The sequence below is a fragment of the Schistocerca piceifrons genome, chromosome 3 (genome assembly GCF_021461385.2).
Source record: "Schistocerca piceifrons isolate TAMUIC-IGC-003096 chromosome 3, iqSchPice1.1, whole genome shotgun sequence".
In the NCBI taxonomy this organism is placed as follows: Eukaryota; Metazoa; Arthropoda; class Insecta; order Orthoptera; family Acrididae; genus Schistocerca; species Schistocerca piceifrons.
In genome coordinates, this window is record NC_060140.1 from 283,044,875 (window position 1) to 283,067,324 (window position 22,450).

The 22,450-nt window shown below is 38.0% G+C and overlaps 1 protein-coding gene across 1 annotated transcript in view; it reads right to left on the reverse strand.

Annotated features, from left to right (window-relative positions):
• Positions 1 to 19,995: 19,995 nt before the first annotated feature.
• The window catches only part of LOC124788591 (photoreceptor-specific nuclear receptor-like), a 44,927-nt gene continuing 42,472 nt past the window's right edge, over positions 19,996 to 22,450 (reverse strand). The window contains exon 6 of the mRNA XM_047255861.1: positions 19,996 to 20,199. Coding sequence (XP_047111817.1) covers positions 19,996 to 20,199 — 204 coding nt within the window. The remainder of the gene's footprint in view (positions 20,200 to 22,450) is intronic.

Genomic DNA, 22,450 nt, shown 5'->3' on the forward strand with positions numbered 1-22,450 from the left:
ATTGCAGTCTGTGCCAGTGCCCCCAACATGGACTGTGACATCAAGATGACCCCATTATCAATGGTCCCAATGGGCTGAGGAGATGTCTCATCCCACTCAGTCCCCTCACTTTTGGTGGGTCTGGGTGGAGCAGGAACTTCTTGTGCCTGTGGCAGCTATCCCCAGTACTGCCAAGGATGCCTTGGACATCTCTTTGGTCACAGCATCTTGGATGGCAATGCCTGGTTTTGCCCCCATCAATGAAGGAATAGTCTAATAACCTGCTGGTTACTTCACCTACCACCACAGGGGCCAGAAGTTGGGCCACTATGGTAAGCGAAATATGCGCTGACATGTAAACACATGCCTACAACTGCCCAAGGCAGCTGCCAGTTACAACAATTACCACTCTTCAAATAATTTGAACTGAGGGTCACTTAGAAAATTATTCAGTGAGAAATGAGTCAATATTCTGTGGTTTGCCGATTTAAAAAAAAAAATGTAGAAACACAAGCACAAAGACAGCACCCACAATTGTTGTTTGAGCGCAATTCAGTGAGCTTTGTAGTTGATAAAATGCTCAAAATCTTCACCACTTTGCCAATAATGACACTTGAGGTTCCTAGAACTAATCTTGAATTGACTTACCTAACCAGTTATATGTGGACCTACAATTTAACTTCAACTCCAAACAAAGACAGTACAACTTGGCATTCAGCACATTAACAAATCATTGTCAAAGGTGAAAGAAGTGATAAGCAATAGAAAAAAAATCCTCAAATCTCTGGGGCTTGAACCCAAGAACTTTGGACTTGTCGTCTGGTACATTACCCTCCAAGTTAAACCTATATGATCATTTAGACATACACATTTGGAGGTTCATATATGTAGAAATACACCATCACAACATATGCTGGTACACCTATAATTTTAATAATAGTAATAACATTTATTATTTGTGGCTGCTGCAGCTGTCTATCAATTACTGTACACAGCACAGATTAACAAGCCAATTAGAACATAGAAGTAATAGCTGTGTAGCAAAAAACTGCACACATTGCAGATTCTACATTAAGCTCATAGGGCCATAACTGAATAAATATTCCTAGTCACACTCCATTAAGCACTGAGGGAAAACCAAATTAGACCTTTGCACTAAGTAATAATAGGCCACGATTGTCTTCTGGTGCAAATGATATACATATTATATTAATTATGGTCCTCTGAGATTAGCTGGTCTAGCAACTCCAGAATGCACAAATTTGGATGTACTCCTATTGATTGTATGTCCTCATCAGCTTGTATTGCCATTGAGGTATCTCAGTTTCATTGTTGTTCTCTGCAACATGTAACAAGACAATGATATATATTCTTTTTTTAACATTCATTTGTCTTCCTCTCTGTGGAGTTGGAAGCAAATACCAAAAAGAATAGTTCTTGTTCATCAGCTCATTATATTAGGCAAGAGACACTTTTACATAAAGCTCAAACATTATGCCTTCTGCTGCCATTACTATAGGCATAATTATTTGAAGATTAAGACTGCATGAATGCATGGCCATGTGTAAGAGAATACATGGTAATTGATGAGCACTATAAACAGGCTTGTCACGTAAACCTTAACAATAATTTTTTCATTGCCTCTTGCAGAGAAACATTAGACTACCATCCAGATTAGGGTAAAAACTGGAGATCGTTCAATTTTCTTCCAATTCTGGTGTGTTCATGTGGACTAATTAACCTGGATTTATCATTCAAAGAGCAGTAGTTGTGGACTATATCATTCGTATAGACTATGTGGTTTTTGGTGTTTATGAGTGTTTTATTTTTTGGTTTGGCAGAGAGTATGTCAAAATTCGGGTAATCTGCTCATGATATGGCATGTTTGTTTACATACTTTGTGCAAAATAACTAAAAATTTCAGCAAGCTGAGTGGTGTATGCTAACCACCTGGCAGTCATACACCATTCCTGAGTGACCTATGTTTGCTGTGTTGTCTCTGTAGTTGTTACATGCAGAGCCTTGTCAAGCATGGCTGGCTACAAATTATCTACACTATCCCCTGCCACTACAATCTGTAAGTAATGAAGTTATTTTATGTAATTGCAAAACCAGTATATTCAATTTAAAAGAGTTTTTGGACCCCATGATTTTTTATCAGTAAAGTGCCAATGATCTTGGGTATTTTATTACCTGCGCAACTTGATAGCTTGTGCTATTAAAAAAATAGTACACAGAATGGTGCAGAAAAAACATACTTAATAGCAGGTTGATTCACTTTTGGACTGAAATACACCAGTGATTCAGTGAGGTGTGAATTTGACAATCCCTTGTTAGGTTTCCAGAGGTATGTGGCACGTGATGTCTATGCACATCATTCAATTCCTGGATAATATGGGCTGGTGTTTTGGGAACATGGGTCTAGCACCTATAGTGTCCCAGATGTGTTTCATCAGGCACAGATCAGAAAATGTTGCCAAATTAAGTATCAGAGTCAGTTCACTATGATGATCCTCCAACCACTGTAGCACAATTCTGAACTTGTGACATGGACAGTTATCCTGCTGGAAGATGGCTTTGCCATCGGGGAAGACATCAAGTATGAAGAGGTGCATGTGGTCCACAATAGTGTTCACATAGCCACAGCTTTTATGGTGTCTTCTGTTGTTGAAATATATCCCCTGGAAGGCCAGGTGCATGTTCCCCACAGCACAATACTTCTCCCACAAGCCTGTGTCTGTGATGCAGCACATCTTTTAAGCAGCCATTCTGCTGAATGACAGCACATCTGGACGTCGCCATCAACCTGGTGTAGCAAGAAACTTGATTCATCTGATCAGATGACACAATCTTCATTGATTGATCATCCAATCTTGATGTAGGAGAAAAGAAGAGAAGTAAAGAGACTGGGTGCAATGGTGGAATGAGGGCTGTGTAGTGTTGAAATGGGAACAGGGAAGAGGCTGGATGGGTGGGGACAGTGACTAATGATGGTTGAGGCCAGGAGGGTTACAGGAATGTAGGATATATTGCAGAGAAAGTTCCCACCTGTGCAATTCAGAAAATCTGGTGTTGGTGGTAGGATCCATATGGCATAGTCATTGAAATGAAGGATGTTGTGTTGGGCAGCATGCTCAGCAACAGGGCAGTCCACTTGTATCTTGGCCACAATTTGACAGTTACCATTCATGTGGTCGGGCAGGTTGCTGGTTGTCATGCCTACAAAGAATACAGCAGTGTGGTTGCAGCTTAACTTGTGCATCACATGACTGGTTCCACAGGTAGCCCTGCATTTGATGGGATTGGTGATGTTTGCGACCAGACTGGAGTAGTTGGTGGTGGAAGGGTGTGTGGGACAGGTTTTGCATCTAGGTCTATTACAGGGATATGAGCCATGAGGTAAGGAGCTGGGAGCAGGGGTTCTGTATAGATGGATGAGTATATTGTGTCGGTTCAGTGGATGGCAGAATACCACTGTGGGAGGAATGGAAGGATATTGGGCAGGTCATTTTTCATTTCATGGCATGGCAAGAGGTAGTTGAGACCCTGGCGGAGAATGTAATTCAGTTACTCCAGTTGTGGGTGGTACAGAGCTACATGGGGAATGCTCCTCTGTGGCCAGAGGTGAGAACTTTGGAGATGGGGAGACTCTGGAAAGATAATACATGGGAGATTTATTTTTTTAAAGCTTGGGAGGAAAGTTATGGTCTATGAAGGCTTCAGTGAGACCCTCTGTATATTTTAAGAGGGACTGCTCATCACTGCAGATGCAACAACCACAGGTGGCTAGGCTGTATGGAAGGGGTTCTTGGTATAGAAGATGTGGAAGCTGTCAAAGTGGAAGTATTGCTGGTGTTTAATAGGTTTGATAAGGACAGAAGTACTGATGTAGCCATCTTTGAGGTGGAGGTCAACATCTAGGAAGGTGGTTTGCTGGGTTGAGTAGAACCAGGTGAAGCAAATGGAGGAGAAGCTGTTGAGGTTCTGGAGGAATATGGATAGGGTGTTCTCATCCTCAATCCAAATTGCAGAGATGTCATCAACGAATCCGAACTGGGTGAGGGGGCTAGAATTCTTGGTGTTTAGGAAGGATTCCTCTAGATGGCCCATGAATAGATAGGCATAGGGTGTTGCCACGCGAATGTCCATAGCCATACCCAAGATTTGTTTGTAGGTAACGCCTTCAAAGGAGAAGTAATTTTGGGTGAGGGTATAGGTGGTCATGATGACTAGGAAGGTAAGGCCATGGGCGTAAAGGAGGGGGGAGGGGGGGGGGGGTTGCATCACTAGTGATGAGCAGGGCACTGTGTGGTAGAGGGACAGGAACTGTGGAGAGTCAGTGGAGGAAACGGTTGGTATTTTTTATATAGGAGGGTAGGTTCCAGGTAATAGGTTGAAGATGTTGGTCTATGAGAGCAGAGATTGTCTCAGTGGGGACACAGTAACTGGCCACAATGGGGCATCCTGGGTGGTTTGGTTTATGGACTTTAGAAAGTATGTAGAAGGTAGGAATATGGGGAATGTTAGGGGTGAGCAGAGAGGTGGAATCTGAGAAGAGGTTTTGGGCTGGGCCTAAGGATTTGAGGAGTGACTGGAAATCCTGCTGGATTCCTGGAATGGGTTTGTAGGTGAATGCATCTGACAGCTGGCAGTAATCCTTGCAGTTCAAAACAACAGTGGTGGAGCCTTTGTCCACAGGTAGGATTATAAGGTTGGAATCAGTTTTCAGCACTGCAGCAGCACTTCACTGTCCCCCACCCCTACCCTACTATCCCTCCCCCTCCCCACCCCAGCCTCTTCCTTTCTCTCACCCAGTTGCCACTCCCATCATGCAGTGGTGCTGCTGCTCGCATTGTGGCTTCAGCTGCCGGAGACTGCAGTTGTGTGTGTGAGTTGTGTTTGCATAAGTGTGTGTGTGTGTGTGTGTGTGTGTGTGTGTGTGTGTGTGTGTGTGTGTGTGTGTGTGTGTGTGTGTGTGTGTGTGTATCTGTTGTCTATTTTTGACAAAGGCCTTGCTGGCCGAAAGGTTATTTGTGACAGTCTTTTTGTTGTACCTATTTGTGACTCAGCACTTCTGCTATATGGTGAGTAGCAACTTTCCATTTCATAACATTATTACATTGCATCCTGGATTTTCCATTGTTTGTTTGTAGTAACATATTAATTTTTATAACTTTCTTATGGTTACACTTTTGAAACTAGTGTTTACTGGTGATGTAAATGTGTCTTAGAATAAATCTAATGTGTGTTTATTAACAGGTGCACTGTATCGTTCCATTATCAGGAAGTAATCACTGACATTGCTGATGAATGATTGCAATGTGTTGTTTCTGCCACAGGTACTATCTGTGACCTGAATTTCATATTTCTCGCCTTTTCCATTTGTTTGTTGTTTTGTAATGCTCCTGTCTGATATTGATTTACTCTTGAAATATTCTGTTTATACAGCATAGTGCCTGTGTTTTCATTTTTTGGTAAGAGATTGGAGGATTTTACAGTGCTCATAGTAATACAATTTTAACTTTTTCTTACAGTTTGGCCTCTTAATTAGGCAGATATTTACTTCCTGGCTAAAATACTATAATCCACATGTTTAATGTTGCTCTCATTTGTTTTAGAGTTAAAAAGTTAAGAAAAGTTTATGCCTATCTTGTAAGTTTTTTCCCAGTGTTTTTCCCATCAGTTGTCTCTAAACTCTCTGAGTGTGTCATTAGTTACCTTTCTAATATGCTGATTTCCAGTTATGGTCTGAGCTTAACTACTGAACATATTTTATTGCCCACATTTGTCCAGTATGCTAAGATAAATGATTTATGATCACTTTTACATATAAATCACCAAAATTAGTCCAGTGTGAGCCCAAGACAATGAGGCAAAGTCTGCAAGGAAATTATTTTTGTGACTTGTATTGTGGTTGTTTAGATCTCAGTCCAGCTGAAAATGACTTTTTTTCTTAGCAACGAAAAACTTTTGAAAGAAAATGTATGGGGAAGAGAGTATAAGAAATCTTAGATCCTTGAAAAGACTTTGGTGATATGTGTACAGTTACCATTTTTACCTGTGGTATTGGGGTAGCATCTTTAATCAGTAATCGAATATCCTGAATCCTTGGTTCAAACCATGTCGCTGCTTAAACTTTGAATAAAAATCATCAGCAATGGTGGACAAATACTTTTGGCATAAGAAATCATTGTTATTCAGTCAATGACCTTGTGAAAGATGCTGGAAGAGTGAACACAGGTTCAGTGCACTCTATTACACTTGGGGTGGGAAACTGCCCACAAAAGCAGAAGCATAAGCAATGATCAATAGCTTACGGATGCAGAAGGCAATGGAAACCACTGCATTAAAGACACATTGTATGTGTCCACAGGACATGTGGCCTGTAATTAAAAAAATGTCATAATCATCTCCCCATTGGCTAATGATTCTGTAATGGCCTGCATTCAGATCTCTGGGAAGGGACTACCAACTGGAAGGTGATCATGAAAAAAAGAAAGAATAACGAATGACAGGATAATGTTCTACAAGTTGGTGCTTGGAATGTCAGAGGTTTGAATGTGGTAGGGAAGCAAGTGAATCTGAAAAGAGAAATGCTAAGACTCAAAATAAATATAGTGGGGGTCAGTGAATTAAAATGGAAAGAAGACCTCTGGTCAGATGAGTATAGGGTAATATCAGCAGTGGCAGAAAATGGTATAATGGGAGTAGGATTCATTATGAATAGGAAGGTAGAGCAGAGAGTGAGTTCTTGTGAACAGTGCTGTGATAGGGTTGTTCTTATCAGAATTGACAGCAAACCAGCACTAACAACAACAGCTCAGGTATACATGCCAATGTCGCAAGCCAAAGATAAAGAGGTGAAGAAAGTATATGAGGATATTGAATGGCTAATTCAGTACATAATAGTCATGGTGGACTGGAATTTAGAAGAAAGGGTAGTAGAAGAAAGGGTTATGGGAAAATTTGGGTTTGGTGCTAGAAATGAGAGAGGGGAAAGACTAACTGACTTCTGCAATAAGATTCAGCTACTAACAGTGAATATTCTGTTCAAGAATTAGGGGGAGGAGGTATACCTGAAAAGGTCAGGAGATATGGGAAGATTTCAGTTAGATTACACCATGATCAGGCAGAGATTCCAATATCAGATACTGTATTATAAGGCATACCCAGGAGAAGTTATTGACTCAGATCACGTTGTAGTAGTAATGATGAATAGGCTGAAGTTTAAGGGTCTTATCAGGAAGAATCAATACACAAAGAAGTGGGATATGAAAGTGCTAAGGAATGAAGAGATACAATTTAAGTTCTCTAAGGCTATAGATAATACAATAAGGAATAGCTCAGCAGGCAGTTTGGTTGAAGAGGAATGGACATCTCTAAAAGGGACAATCATGGAAACTGGAAAGAAAGACATAGGTGCAAAAAATGGTAACTGCAAAGAAACCATGGGTAATGGAAGAAATGCTTCAGTTGATCAATGAAAGAAGGAAGCACAAAATGTTCAGGGAAATTTGGAAACAATGAAATACAAGTCACTTAGGGATGAAATAAATAGTAAGTGCAGGGAAGCTAAGGCAAAATGGCTGCAGGAAAAATGTGAAGAAATTGAGAAAGAAATTATTGTTGGAAGGACTGCCTCAGCACATAGAAAACTCAAAACAGGCTTCTTTGAAATTAAAAGCCAGGGTGATAACATTAAGAGTGCAATGGGAATTCCACTGTTAAATGCAGAGGAGAGAGCAGTTAGGTGGAAAGAGCACACTGTAGACCTCTTTGAGGGGGAAGTCTTGTACCTGATAACATTACAGAAGAAGAAACAGGAGTCAGTTATAGAAGAGATAGGGGATCCAGTATTAGAATCAAAAATTAACAGAGCCTTGGAAGACTTCAGATCAAATGAGGCAGAAGATATTGATATCATCCCAACAGAATTTCTAAAATCATTGATGGAAGTGGATACAGAACAATTATTCACCTAGTTGTGTAGAATGTATGAGTCTGGTATACACCATCTGACTTTCAGAAAAACATCATCCACACAGTTCTGAAGGTTACAAGAGCTGACAAGTGCAAGAATTATTGCACAATAAACTTAACAGCTCAAAAATTTCAGTTGCTGATGGGAATAATATATAGAAGTATGGAAAAGAAAATTGAGGGTGTCTTAGATTAATATCAGTTTGGCTTTAAGAAAAGGAAAGGCACCAGACAGGCAGATCTGATGTAGCTGATAATGGAAGCAAGACTAAAGAAAAATCAAGACATGTTCATAAGCTCAGTCAACCAAGAAAAAGTGTTCAACAATGTCAAATGGTGCAAGATGTTCAAAATTCTGAGAAAAATAGAGATAAGCTATAGGGACAGAAGGGTAATATACAGCATGTACAAGAGCCAAGAAAGAACAATAAAAGCAGAAGACCAAGAATGAAGTGCCCAGATTAAAAAGGGTGTACAGCAAAAATGTTGTTTTTCGAACGTATTGTTCGGTCTATTCATCGAAGAAGCAATTATGGAAATAAAAGAAGGACTTAAGAGTGAATTTAAAATTGGTGATCATGAGGTAGATAAAGTTAAGGAACTCTGCTACCTAGGCAGCAAAATAACCCATGACAGACAGAGCAAACAGGACATCAAAAGCAGACTAGCACTGTCAAAAGGGGCATTCCTGGTTAAGAGAAGTCTAGCAGTATAAAACATAGGCCTCAATGTGATGATAAATTTTTGACAATTTAGGTTTGGAGTGCGGCATTTTATAGTAATGAAACATGGACTGTGAGAAAACCAGAACAGAAGAGAATCAAAGCATTTGAGATGTGGTGCTACAGGAGAGTGATGAAAATTAGGTGGATAGATAAGGCAGAAAAGGAGGAGGTTTTCCATGGGTCAGTGAGGAAAGGAATGTATGGACAACATTGACAAGAGGAATGGATGTGATGGTAGGACATCTATTAAGGCATCACAGAATAACTTTCTTGATATTAGGTGGAACCGTAGAGGGTAAGAACTGTAGAGAAAGACAAATAATTGAGGATGTAGATTGCAAGTGCTACTCTGAGATGAAGAGGTTGGCACAGGAGAGGAATTTGTGGTGGGCTGCATCAATCCAGCCAGAAGACTGATGGCTCAAAAAAATCTGCTTTGCGCAGTGTTGTTATTGTCCACTCCTGGTGAATGAATACTTTATTTTCTTTACTTGCATTGTGTCAGCAGATACAACAGGGAGTGAAAACAATGAAAAATAGGCCAACAGACTCCTCTTGATGTTAGCATGATGAGGAGTATTTCTAAGAGCAAAGCATGCTTAAATAAACTTTGTGATTAACTTACCTATGTGTTAATTCCATTTTAGCATGTTATCCAGTTGGACACCTAAGAAATTTATGTATTTTATTAATTGCCTGACCATTAATGGCTATCAGATCTTTTCTACTTATTTGAAACTGCATTATATGTGTTTTTGTGAGATTCTGACTTGAACTGCCGTAAACCAGTTGTATACCTTTTCATCTATCATATGAATGGTCTCTAGTAAGGCTAAGTGTGGACTCATGATTAGTATGCTTGTGTCAACAAGGTACCATTCTGAAATTAATCATCTGTAGTATATGTTCTGAAAGATTGACTATGGCTCGCGTGACATCACGCCAGTGTTCTCCTAGAAAAGAAAATATGAAAATGTTGAACACTCATGTGAAGAGCCACTGATGAATTCCTTCCCTTTAGCAGTGCTACATCCAGCAAAATAGGAAGAGTTTTGGGAAGACTAGGTATCAGATGTATTTTCCGATCTCCTTAGAAGATAAAGCAGATACTACACCCTACCAAGGACAGTCTCAGCCTCAGGATTTCTGGAATTTACAACATTCAATGTGAGTGCAAAAGCAATTACATTGGTCAGTGCATCTGCACCATTCCTTGCCACTATGCAGAACATCAACAGCACATTAAAAGTCAAGAACAGGAGAAATCTGCAGTTGCTGAGCACAGCCTCACAAACAAACATAAAATACTTTTTGAAGAAATATAGGTTTTGTCCCAGGCTTCCACATACTGGAAATATATTATTGAAAAAGCCATAGAAATAAGAATGTGTGAGAAAACCTTCAACTGTGATGGCAGATAAAATCTTAGCAGTGCATGGAAGTGAGCCCTTGATGCAGAGAAGAGCCAGAGATATTTGTCACAATGTCTACACTGTGGTGGGAGTGGTGGTGCCACCAGCACAGACATTGACACCATTTGCAACAGCATGACATAACTATTGACCAATCAGAAGCTGTCTTTGGACTGTATAAGGCCACCACTGCAACAATTATGACAGTCAGTTGCTCCTGATGAAGCTACCATATAGGAAGTACAAGGATGTCAAGGGCTGCATAAGAAGTCCATCAACTGTGCTGTCAAAGATCTGGGAGAGGAGTTCTATACACTCTTTGATAGGAACACATATCAATAGTGAGACCATGAGCTAAGGATTGCATCATCTTCTTCAAGATGTAAATCCTTAATTCAGCTATGAAACTGTGGATGTTCTTGGTATGATGCGCCCAGTGATGCACATATGGAACAAGATCACTGGCCAGATGTTTTGTCAGTCTACAAGTTGGTTGCCCCATGATGTTAATGGTAGGCTGTAGCAGTGTTTCCTTTTGTATCTATTTTGGGCAGCTCAAAATACATTGGTTATCTGAGTTCATAAGGAAAGATATTCTGAATAGTACTGTCTTCCAGCAGTGACTGCTTCAGATCTTCTGATAATGACGTTATTCTTTCATCAGATCCTATGAAAATTTGCAGCACATGTTCTCCTTAACCATTAGCCAAGTATATTTGTTGTAATCAATGTGATCTAAAATAATGGCTACGTTGCTCTTCGTAGGTGACAGAATAGCAATAAGAGGATCATCACAGCCTTTGGGTTCAGCCTGTAATGTGATCATTTGAATTGTGTTGGTTACTATAAAATAGAGCTAGACATGCATGCCTACAGGAAAAAATAAGGCTGTAGTTTCCCCTTGTTTTCAGCAGTACCAGCACAGCTAGACTGTTTTGGTTGATGTTACAAGACCAGATCAGTCAGTCATCCAGACTCTTGCCCTGCAGCTATTGAAAAGACTACTGCCCCTCTTTAGGAACCACACATTTGTCTGGCCTCTCAACAGATACTCTTCTGTTGGAGTTGCAACTATGGTCTAACTAACTGTAGCACTAAGACATGCAAGCCACCTCACTGATGATAAAGTCCGTGGAAAATAGCCCCCAGTCAGATCACTGGGCAGGGACTACTCAGGAGGAGGATGTCAACAGGAGAGACAAAATTCATGTTCTACAGATTGGAGCATGGAATCTTAGATCCTTTAATCAGGCACTTAGGTTAGAAAATTTAAAGAGGTAAGTGGATAGGCTGAAGGTAGACATAGTGGGAATTAATGAAGTTTGTTGGCAGGAATAACAGTACTTCTGGCTATGTGAATATGCAGTTATAACTACAGAATCAAAAAGGGGTATTGCAAGAGTGGGTTTAATAATGAATAAGAAAATATGAAACTTCATGGCAGATTAAAACTGTGTGCCGGACTGAGTCTCGAACTCGGGACCTTTGCCTTTCGCGGGCAAGTGCTCTAGAGCACACAGTTTTGATCTGCCAGGAAGTTTCATATCAACACACACTCCGCTGCAGAGTGAAAATCTCATTCAAGCAAATATGAATTTGGATACGCTACTATGAAGAGCATAGTGAACACGCTATTGCAGCCAGGATAGACAACCTGCACTTGCACTGTTTACATTATAGCCCAGCACACTCCATTAGACAGCTGTCATCTCGCCCCCTCCCCCTCCCCCCCCCCCCCACCCCCACCACATGCACACTGCTATCCCTTCCACTTCCCCAGCCACTCCAGATTGCTGCTTCCATCCTATGTGATAGCTGCGTTCTGGCCCAAGCTGCCAGAGGTGGTGGTCACCTATGCTTGAGGCAGCTTGCTTGTGTGAATGAATTGTGTGTGTTTCTCTTTTGCTGATGGAGGCTGTGGCTGAAAGCTTATGTGTAAGTATCTTTTAATTGTACCTCTCTGCAACTTAATGTGTCATCTTTATGGTAAGTAGCAATCTAAATTTTTCTACATTGTTAATATCCCACCTGAAGTCTCCTTTGTTTCACTAGGGGAAAGACAGATACCACCTACCGGAAAATTAAAGAGGCATTTGGAGAAAAGAGAAGCAGCTGTATGAACATCAAGAGGTCAGATTAAAAACCAGCGTTCAGCAAAGAATGGAAAGCTGAAAGGATGGAAGGACTATGTAGAGGGTCATACAAGGAAGATGAACTTGAAGGCAATATTAAAGAAATAGAAAAGGATGTAGATGAATATGAGGTGATAGCTATGATACTGCAAGAAGAATTTGACAGAGCACTGAAACATCCAAGTCTAAACAAGACCTTGGGAACAGACACATTGTCAGAACTACTGACAGACTTCGGAGAGCCAGCTATGACAAAACTCTTCCATCTGGTGTTCAAGATGTATGAGGCAGACAAAATACCTTCAGACTTCAGGAAGAATGTAGTAATTCCAATTCCAAAGTAAGCAATTGCTGAAAGGTTTGAAAATTACTGAACTATCAGTTTAATACATTATGGTTGCAAAATAGTAACACAAATTCTTTATAGAAGAATGGTGAAACTGGTAGAAGCCAACCTAGGGAAAGATTGGTTTAGATTCCAGAGAAATGTAGGAGCCTGTGAGACAACACTGACCCTACTAAATATTTTAGAAGATAGATTAAGGAAAGACTACCTATATTTATAGTATTTTTAGAGTTAAAGAAAGCTTTTGACAATGTTGACTGGAATATGCTCTTTGAAATTCTGAAGGTAATAGGCATAAAAGACAGGGAATGAAAGGCTATTTGCAACTTTTACAGAAACCAGGTGGCAGTTCTAAGAGCTGAGGGGCATGAAAGGGAAGCAATGGTTGAGAAGGGAGTGAGATAGGGTTGTAGCCTATCCCTGATGTTATTCAGTCTGCACATTGAGCAAGCAGTGAAGGAAATGAAAGAAAAGTCTGGAGCAGGAATTAAAGTTCAGGGCGAATAAATAAAAACCTAGAGGCTTGATGGCATTGTAATTCTGTTGGAGACAGAAAGGACTCTGAAGAACACTTGAATGTAATGGAAAATGTCTTGAAAGGAGGATGTAAGATTAACATCAATGAAAGCAAAAAAAGAATAATGGAATGTAATCACATTAAATCAAGTGATCCTGAGGGAATTACATTAGGAAATGAGACAGTGAAAGTAGCAGATGATTTTTTATGTTGGAGACAGAAAGGACTGTGAAGAACATTTGAATGTAATGGAAAATGTCTTGAAAGGAGGATATAAGATTAACATCAATGAAAGCAAAAAAATAATAATGGAATGTAATCACATTAAATCAAGTGATCCTGAGGGAATTACATTAGGAAATGAGACAGTGAAAGTAGCAGATGATTTTTTATGTATGGGAAGCAAAATAACTGATGATGACCAAAGTGGAGGGGATATAAAATGTTGACTCATAATGACAAGAAAAGTCATTCTGAAGAAGAGAAATTTATTAACACACTGAGTATAGACTTAATCATTAGGAAGTCTTTTCTGAAAGTATTTGTATGGAGTGCAACCATATATGGCAGTGAAACATGGATGGTAGACAGTTTACACAAGACGAGAACAAAGTTTTCAAAATGTGGTGCTACAGAAGAATGCTAATGTATCTAATGAGGGGGTACTGAATGGAATTGGGGAGACAAGAAATTTGTGGAAAAACATGATTAAAAGAAGGGACTGATTGATAGGACACATTCTGAAACTTCTAGGGATCACCAATTTAGTATTGGAGGGAAATGTGGGAATGAAGGGGGAGGGGAGCAAAATTGTAGAGGGAGACCAAGACATGAATATAGTAAGCATATTCAGAAGGATGCAGGGTGCAGTAGTTATTCAGAGATGAAGAGGCTTGCACAGGATAGAATATCATGTAAACTATATCAACCCAGAATGAGATTTTCACTCTGCAGCGGAGTGTGCGCTGATATGAAACTTCCTGGCAGATTAAAACTGTGTGCCGGACCAAGACTCAAACTCGGGACCTTTGCCTTTCGTGGGCAAGTGCTCTACCATCTGAGCTACTGAAGTATGACTCACGCCCTGTCCTCACAGATTTACTTCTGCCAGTATCTCGTCTCCTACCTTCCAAACTTTACAGAAGCTCTCCTGTGAACCTTGCAGAACTAGCACTCCTGAAAGAAAGGATACTGCAGAGACAGCCTGGGGGATGTTTCCAGAATGAGATTTTCACTCTGTAGTGGAGTATGCGCTGATATGAAACTTCCTGGCAGATTAAAACTGTGTGCCTGACTGAGACTCGAACTCGGGGCCTTTGCCTTTCATGGGCAAATGCTCTACCAGCACTTGCCCGCGAAAGGCAAAGGTCCCAAGTTCGAGTCTCGGTCAGGCACACAGTTTTAATCTGCCAGGAAGTTTTATATCAACCCAGTCTTTGGACTGAAGATCACAACATAGCAACAACAGCAATTATAAAATAAAGTTATTCTGACAATGCTAGTAAAAGATTTATCTGCAGAAGTATATAAATCTGTATATAGGACCTGTAATTTGATAAACCTTTGGTGATGATAGTATTCCATTTTAGTAATGAAATAAGCAAACACTTCTTGCATAATATAGATACAGTTGTGTATATAAGACCAGAAATTACCTTATAAACTTCATTTTTGTAATCTTTATTGTTTAAGTATTAACTAATAGTTGGCTGATGACATTATATTCAGGGAAATATTCAACTTTGAGATTTGAATAAGCATTGTGTACTGTACTTAATATTTTGACCCCAGTAGTGAGTATTTGTTTTTTAGATTAACATATCTTATTTGAAAACCCTTGTATTTTTTTAAATTTATTAGTTCACCCAAAAATAATGGTGCCTAATCATTCAAATTTTTATGTACTCACAAACATACACTTTTGCTAGAAGAATGTTTGTTCTCTGGGAATATTTTGACAGGCTTTGCTAAAAATACACTTCAGAATACAGGAACTCATATTAAAGCCATTTTAAGAATATAGAGTAAATATTAAAGTGAAATAACTCAACTGCCAGATATGTATAAATATTTCTTATTATTCCTTTTTTCTGTACCGTTACTGAATGTGTAATTGCTGTGTATTGTGATAGTTTTTAAAAATCTTTCCACACTAGTTTTTAAATAGGAATAGTGGTCAGAACCACAGTGAGTCAGCTCTAAGCCACAATCATGTACAGACAAGAGCAAAAAGTTTATGTGTAGTTTTGTATAAAATCAGCCAGTATTAAAATGTCACCAAATAAAACTGAAATAAGCTCTTGTTTGAATAGCAGTCTGAACATTATATTTGCATATAAATATTCAAGATACAGGATCTCAGTATTAGTAATGTAGAACACCAAAAAAATCTTTGTAACATCATCATACTTTCTTTTAGTAGAAGTTTTTCCTACTTCCTCCCTAGTAAACGAAAGTAAAACTGCAGTTAGATTATCATTTGATATGTGTATTCGGTGTAGAAGAGTGTGAGGTAATTTCAAGCCCTAGTCATTTTGTGTGTTGGGTGTTTGTATTTTGAAAGGATTGGGTGACTTCAGCCAACTTAGTACATGACACAACAGTTACATAAATTTTCATATATATTTTATTAGGCACACAAAAAGACAAAAACATTACATGTTGTGGTCATACATTTTTAATGAAAGGCATTGGACATATGTGGCTTAGTGGCATATGAAGCTGAATAACACTTCTAAAAGGTTGAATGTGGGAGCCTAGCAATTTTTTGGTTTATGCTGTGTACTCTTTGTTTTATGGACTTCATTCCAAAGACTGGCTTGATGCTGCTTTCCATGCTACTCCATCCTGTGCAAGCCTCATCATCTCTGAATAACTACCGCTTCTTACATTCTTCTGAAACTGCTTACTGTATTCATCTCTTAGTCTGCCTCTAAAATTTGACCCTCATACTTCCCTCTAATAGTAAATTGGTGACTGCTTGAAGTCTCCGAATGTGTCCTAGCAACTGATTCCTTCTTCTAGTTGGGTTGTGCCACAAACTTCTTTTCCCCTCAATTCTATTTAGTACATCCTCTTGAGTTATGTGATCCACACACACAGTTATCTGCATGCTTGTGTAGCACCATATTTCAACAACTTCTGTTTTGTTCTTATCTAAACTGGTTATCATCCATGTTTCACTCCCATACATGGCTGAACTCCATACAAATACTTTCAGAAAAGGCTTCCAGCACTTAAACCCATATTTGATGTTAACAAGTTTCTTTTCTTCAGAAATGCTTTTTTTGTCATCGCCAGTCTACATTTTATATCCTCTCCACTTCAGCCATCATCAGCTATTCTGCTACCAAAATAACAAAACTCACTTTTAGTGTCTTGCTTCCTAATCTAATTCCCTTAGCATCAACTGATTTAATACAACTACATTGCATTATCCTGGCTTTTCTTTTGTTGCCATTCATTTTATATCCTTCTTTCTGCACTCATAGAAGGTGATTTAACACAGTTTCTTCACTAAGCTGTTTGTAATAAAAATCCCTTTAGTTTCAAACAAAAATTCAGTTACAACATGGACTATGATTTCAGAGGATATAAAAAGATTTTAAATAAGGCAATGGTTTTTCAGGGAAGCAATGTGTTATACGAAAAACAACAGAACCACTTAGATATGTGTTTCACTCTTTATTTCTCACATTTTTATAATAGTAACAATTGAACTGAAGATAATCAATTAAATAAACAAATAAATAGATCATTTTAATTAACCTCTGTGCATTTTATAAATTTTTGACAAATAATTCTCACAAACTAACATTTATGATTTATTTACTTTACCATGAAACAATATAAATGAACACAAACACTAGAGATCACTTTAGACAAAAGCATACCGCATAAAATGACTAGGAGTGGTTATTACAATACAATTTACAGTATTGATAGATAATTACAAAACAGTGCTACTTAAAAATAGTTTGTAGTTTCATTCTATTGCTTAAAATACATATAGTCTATAGCACTGGACAGTGTAAGGTTTTAATGGAGTGGTGCGCACCACACACGCACGCGTGCGCGTACACACACACGCACACACACACACACAAACACACACACACACACAATAAAATAAACTTCAAGTAATATGCTCATTCCCACCAGGCAGTGCTTCTGACATAAAATTTGTACATGTTGCTATTTTTAATAAACCAAATAAATATAGAATGACTAAAGACATGAGAAAGAACCTCAATGAAAAACTGTGATTAAACAAACACCCACTCAAAACATATGGTTGGTTCACTTCGAGAGACATCCTACTTTTTTTTTCTGAGGCTGGTGAATAAATGACAAAGAGGATAAAGGAAAATGTCAAAGAACAGAAAAAAGTAGAACGTTTCTTCAAGAGGGACTGCAGAGATGTCAGGTTGGCAATGAGATTTGTATTCTGAAGAAACAAAATATGCTTTTTTGGCTACCTGAGATCATACATACACATAGACTGAAAATGCTTCTATCTCTGCTATGCTGAGCCTTAGTACCAACATCAAAGTCATCTACTGAATGGCATAAGGCGGAATTCCTGTCTTTACAATAGCACAAAGTGGAGCTGACAATCAACATTTCTCTCGTTTTGTTTACAGCTGAAATCAAGCACTGGTTTCTATGAGAGAGTGATATCATATGTCAGTGTACATGAGTAACATTACAATTGATCTAATTTCTGCAAAATTTCCAACATTCACTTGCCTATTGTTTTTAATACTGTTGTTTCTAAACTTTGTTATGCTTTACCTAAAACAATTGTGTGTACAATTCTTTCCGATTATACTTTTACAAGTGTCAGGATTAGCAGTTCCCACTTTCCACTACACTGTGCATCATCTAGTTCACCATTCACACAAAACTGGAATCAACATATTTGTTTGGCACCAACAAATTTCCACTTTCTACTACACTGTACATCATCTGTTCATCATTCACACAGAACTGGAAGAAAACATATTTTTTTAAATGTAAGAAGCATTTCAATTTCAGGTTTATCAGAAATGGCTTGTGTTTTTTACTCAAAATGGGCATTTTGTGTTTTACATCTATTATCAGTTCAACTATTAGCAAACCCAATATGAATACTGAAAGAATATGGAAACAAAAAGTGGAATAATATAGTAGAAAATATTCTTATTAAGAAAATTATTGTAAAGATTTAGATAGTATTAATGTTTTTTCACATCAAAACCTTCAAGATTCATCACGTTTTGGGCCTCAAACCCCAATTTCTACACTAATATTCAGTAAAAATTAACAGTTTGCTACTAATGTCTGCAAGTGCACAAATCACATTCTGCTGCTCGAGTTTTTCTTACAGTATCATGACTCCTAATGTTCTGATAATAGCAGATCTTGTTCAGTAAACCAATCTTCAATTAAATGAAGTTTCAGATATAGTGAAGTTATATGTCTAAGTGAATGAAACTTGTGCATAATTTTTTTTCTTTTTTTTTACCTCCATCAGTGTATAGATCAATGCATTTCACCTTTTCCTCTCCAATGGAAATGACACTTCTGGCATATTTATTTGAAAATAAAGCTTTTTCTTTTTTTCCATTTGGTGCAAAATGCACAGGAGAAATAAAAACTGACTGCATATTATATGGCTTTCACTTTTTTCTCAAGTAAAAGACCTCCGAATCAAAACAATCAGATGGCAAACGTTTGTGTGGTTGTTTGCATTAAACAGTTTTTTTCTTTTCAAGGCAAGGATCAAAACATTCCTTTGTACTACATCAGTATGAAAATTATTATGAGAATAGATGATAATACAGAAGAAAATTGAAAAGTTCATGTTATAGACAGAAAAAAGAAAGGCAAAGTAATTATTATTATTAACTATTCGGATGAACATTTAAGAGACTCGTGTATAGCAATCTTTATTATTAAATTTGTAACATTTATCCACAAATAAACATTTTTAAATAGAAGGCTAATTGTATCTTAACTTTAGTCTATAATCCAGTTACTTTATCTTAAAAATTAGTCAGCAAAATTTGGTATTTTTAAAATGATCTTACCTCTGGAACAAAATATGAACAACTATCACAAATTTTCCAAGCAACCATCTTTGTGCAAAGCTACATCATTGATGTAAAAATTTGACTGAAAACGTTATGATTAACCAATAGCATTTCTTAGGTCTTAAGTTGGAGAGGAGGAGTGGGTGTGGCAGCTCAGTTATTTTCATGGTGAATGACAAAACTGTTTTGATATATCATAACACTCTGGGTACAATTGCTACCAGTAAATGTCCATTACGTGTTGTTACTTCTATCTGTCTATTTGGCAGGGCAGGGTGTGAGTTGGGCTGCAATAAAAAAATTAATGTTTATTCCACAGGCCAATCTTACAATCAATATCAAGCCATTAGTTTACAGAGTTACTGGTCCATATAGTAATACCTCATATCTAGTCTAAGTAGGCTAACAGCAGTCATATTTACTCAAAACTAAGGTTTCAACAAAATAGAGAGGTAGGGTTATTTGAAAACAGAAAAAGTTTATGTTGGAAATAAAAGATGAAAAGGAAAGAGAAGAAAAAACAAGAGGAGCATTTTAAAAAGTACAAGGAAACAAAGAACTAAACAGCATATTTACAGTTGAGTGGCAGCACAAGAGACCAAATAACAGTCCTGCAATAAGTGAAGATGATGATCTAAGAGACTCTTAATCTCTCTCTCTCTCTCTCTCTCTCTCTTTGCTTTTAGCTTGTCTGCTTTCAACTACAGATGTTTATAACTGTTGGTTGTTGGTTGGTTTTTTATTCACATCCGTTAGAGTATTATTGTAAATGACCATTAAACTTCTGCCTGATAACAATAATTTTTTTGAGTTTTCTCTCTGTTTCTTTTTCAATAAACATCAGGTAAATATGTGGTAGGACATGTGTAGAGCTGCTGCATTCCTTCTGTTTCACCGTAGCCAGAGGTGACCTCCATGCAGGTATTTATTGGGCCATTGTTGTGAACTGGTGTATTCCACTGGAACTCTGATGCTGAGCTCCACTGTGGTGTACAGCCTTGTTCTGTTGGTAAAGGGTGCTGGGTATCCAGAACCTGACAAAAAAGTAATTTAATGAGTTTATTACTTATATCTGGCTCACAGACTGACAAATAGGCCCATAAAATTACTGAGAAATTTTGATTCATTGTCTGTTTCTGTCTTACACATAATTTTACCATAGTGTTTATTTATTTATTTATTTATTTATTTATTTTATTTATTTATTTCTTGTTCCGTAGATCCAGTTAGTGAGTCAATCACAAGGATATGGAACGTGTCAAATTGTACAGGTTTCAATTTAAACTTACAATAAATACAAGGGCAATTCAATGGAAAATTGTACATAGTTTAAGTAAGACATACTATAAATAAAGTCACAGATACAATGTCAGCTAGATAACATAACTACCATTTGACAGAAAAAGGAGTTTCAAATAAAGGTTAAAGATAAGAGCACAAAGTTAAATCAGATATTAGACCTACAAGAGTAAATACATGTACAGCCAATCTGTTGTTACAAAAAGTGCGCTAATGCCCAAATGCACAATAAAATCAACTGAACTACTTCTAGACACAATAAGTTTAGTGATGGTATACATTTTCTTTCAGGTATTCATCCACAGTATAATAAGATTTCTCTGTCAGGTAATCTTTGAGAACTTGTTTAAATTTTGGCAGTTCTGTATGAACACATTTGATATGTAGTGGTAGAGCATTGAACAGCTTAATGCTGGAGTAGTAAACTCCTTTTTGTACCAGAGTGAGACGTTTCATTTCTAAATGTAGATTGTTTTTGTTTCTGGTATTATAACCATGGAATTTACTGTTGTCTTGGTAGATGGAATAATTTTTGCACACAAAGGTCAGCAAGGAAAAAATATACTGTGAGGCAGTTGTTAGGATACCTATCTTCCGAAACAAGTGCCTGCAAGAGTGTCTTTGATGGACCCCACACATTATTCTGATTGCTTTTTTTTGGATGGTGAAAACTTTTTTTGCAAGTGGTTGGTTCCCCCAGAATATGATAGCATATGACATCAATGAGTGGAAGTAGCCAAAGTAGGCAACCTTAATAGTGTCAACTTCAGCCACTGAAGAAATTACCCGTAATGCAAATGTTGCCGAGCTAAGTTTTTTACATAGATGAAGAATGTGAACCGACCAATTACATTTACTGTCTATGTAAGCACCCAGGAATTTTGTGTCTTCAACTTTCTGTATTGGTTGATCTCTACATTTTATGTTAATTTCATCGGGATTACTTTGTGCTGTATGGAACCTCATATAATGAGTTTTATCTGCATTGAGCGAGAGACCATTTGAGGAGAACCAATTTAAGATGTCATTAAAAACAGTATTTGTAGTTTTTTCAAGATCATGATCAATCAAATCGTCAATTAGAATTGTGGTATCATCGGCAAACAGGGTAAATTTGCTGTTTGTCTCAGAACAAAGAGGAAGATCATTAATAAAGATGAGGAAAAGCAGTGGGCCCAAAACGGAGCCTTGAGGCACACCACACGTTATCGTGCCCCATTCAGACGAGGCAGGTTCTCCAGAAGAGCCATTTAGCATTACAGTCTGCTTCCGATCCTGTAGATATGATTGTAGCCACAAGCCAACAGTACCACCTAAACCATAGTATTCTGCCTTTTTCCAAAGAATCTGGTGGTTTACACAGTCAAAGGCTTTCGTAAGATCACAAAAAATACCCACTGGAGACATTTTTTTGTTAATGGCTTCCAAAACTTGGTTGCTGAAAGAGAATATTGCCTGTTCAGTACAAAGACCGGCACGAAACCCAAACTGATTTTTGCTTAAGATACTGTGGATGTTGAGATGGTCTACAATCTTCCTGTGCATGAGTTTTTCTAGAATTTTCGAGAAGGTAGTTAATAGGGATATTGGGCGATAGTTTGTAACAATGCTTTTATCCCCTTTTTTAAAGAGAGGAATCACTACAGCCAACTTAAGTCTGTCAGGGACAATCCCATCTTGTAGGGATGCATTGAATATGTTGCATAAGACGGGGCTAACAAATTTATAACAGTGTTTCAGTATTTTACTAGAAATATTGTCCACACCAGCAGAATTTTTATTTTTTAATGATCTAATTACTCTTATGACTTCGCTTACAGTAACTGGAGGTAAGGATAACTGTGGGATTCTGTTGCTAATAGCTTTCTGTAAGAGGGACAATGACTCTTCCATAGAACCATTACAGCCTGTCTTCTCTGCTGCTCTCAAAAAGTGGTTATTAAATATTTCTGCAACCAACTCAGGTTTCTTTATGATACTGCCCCC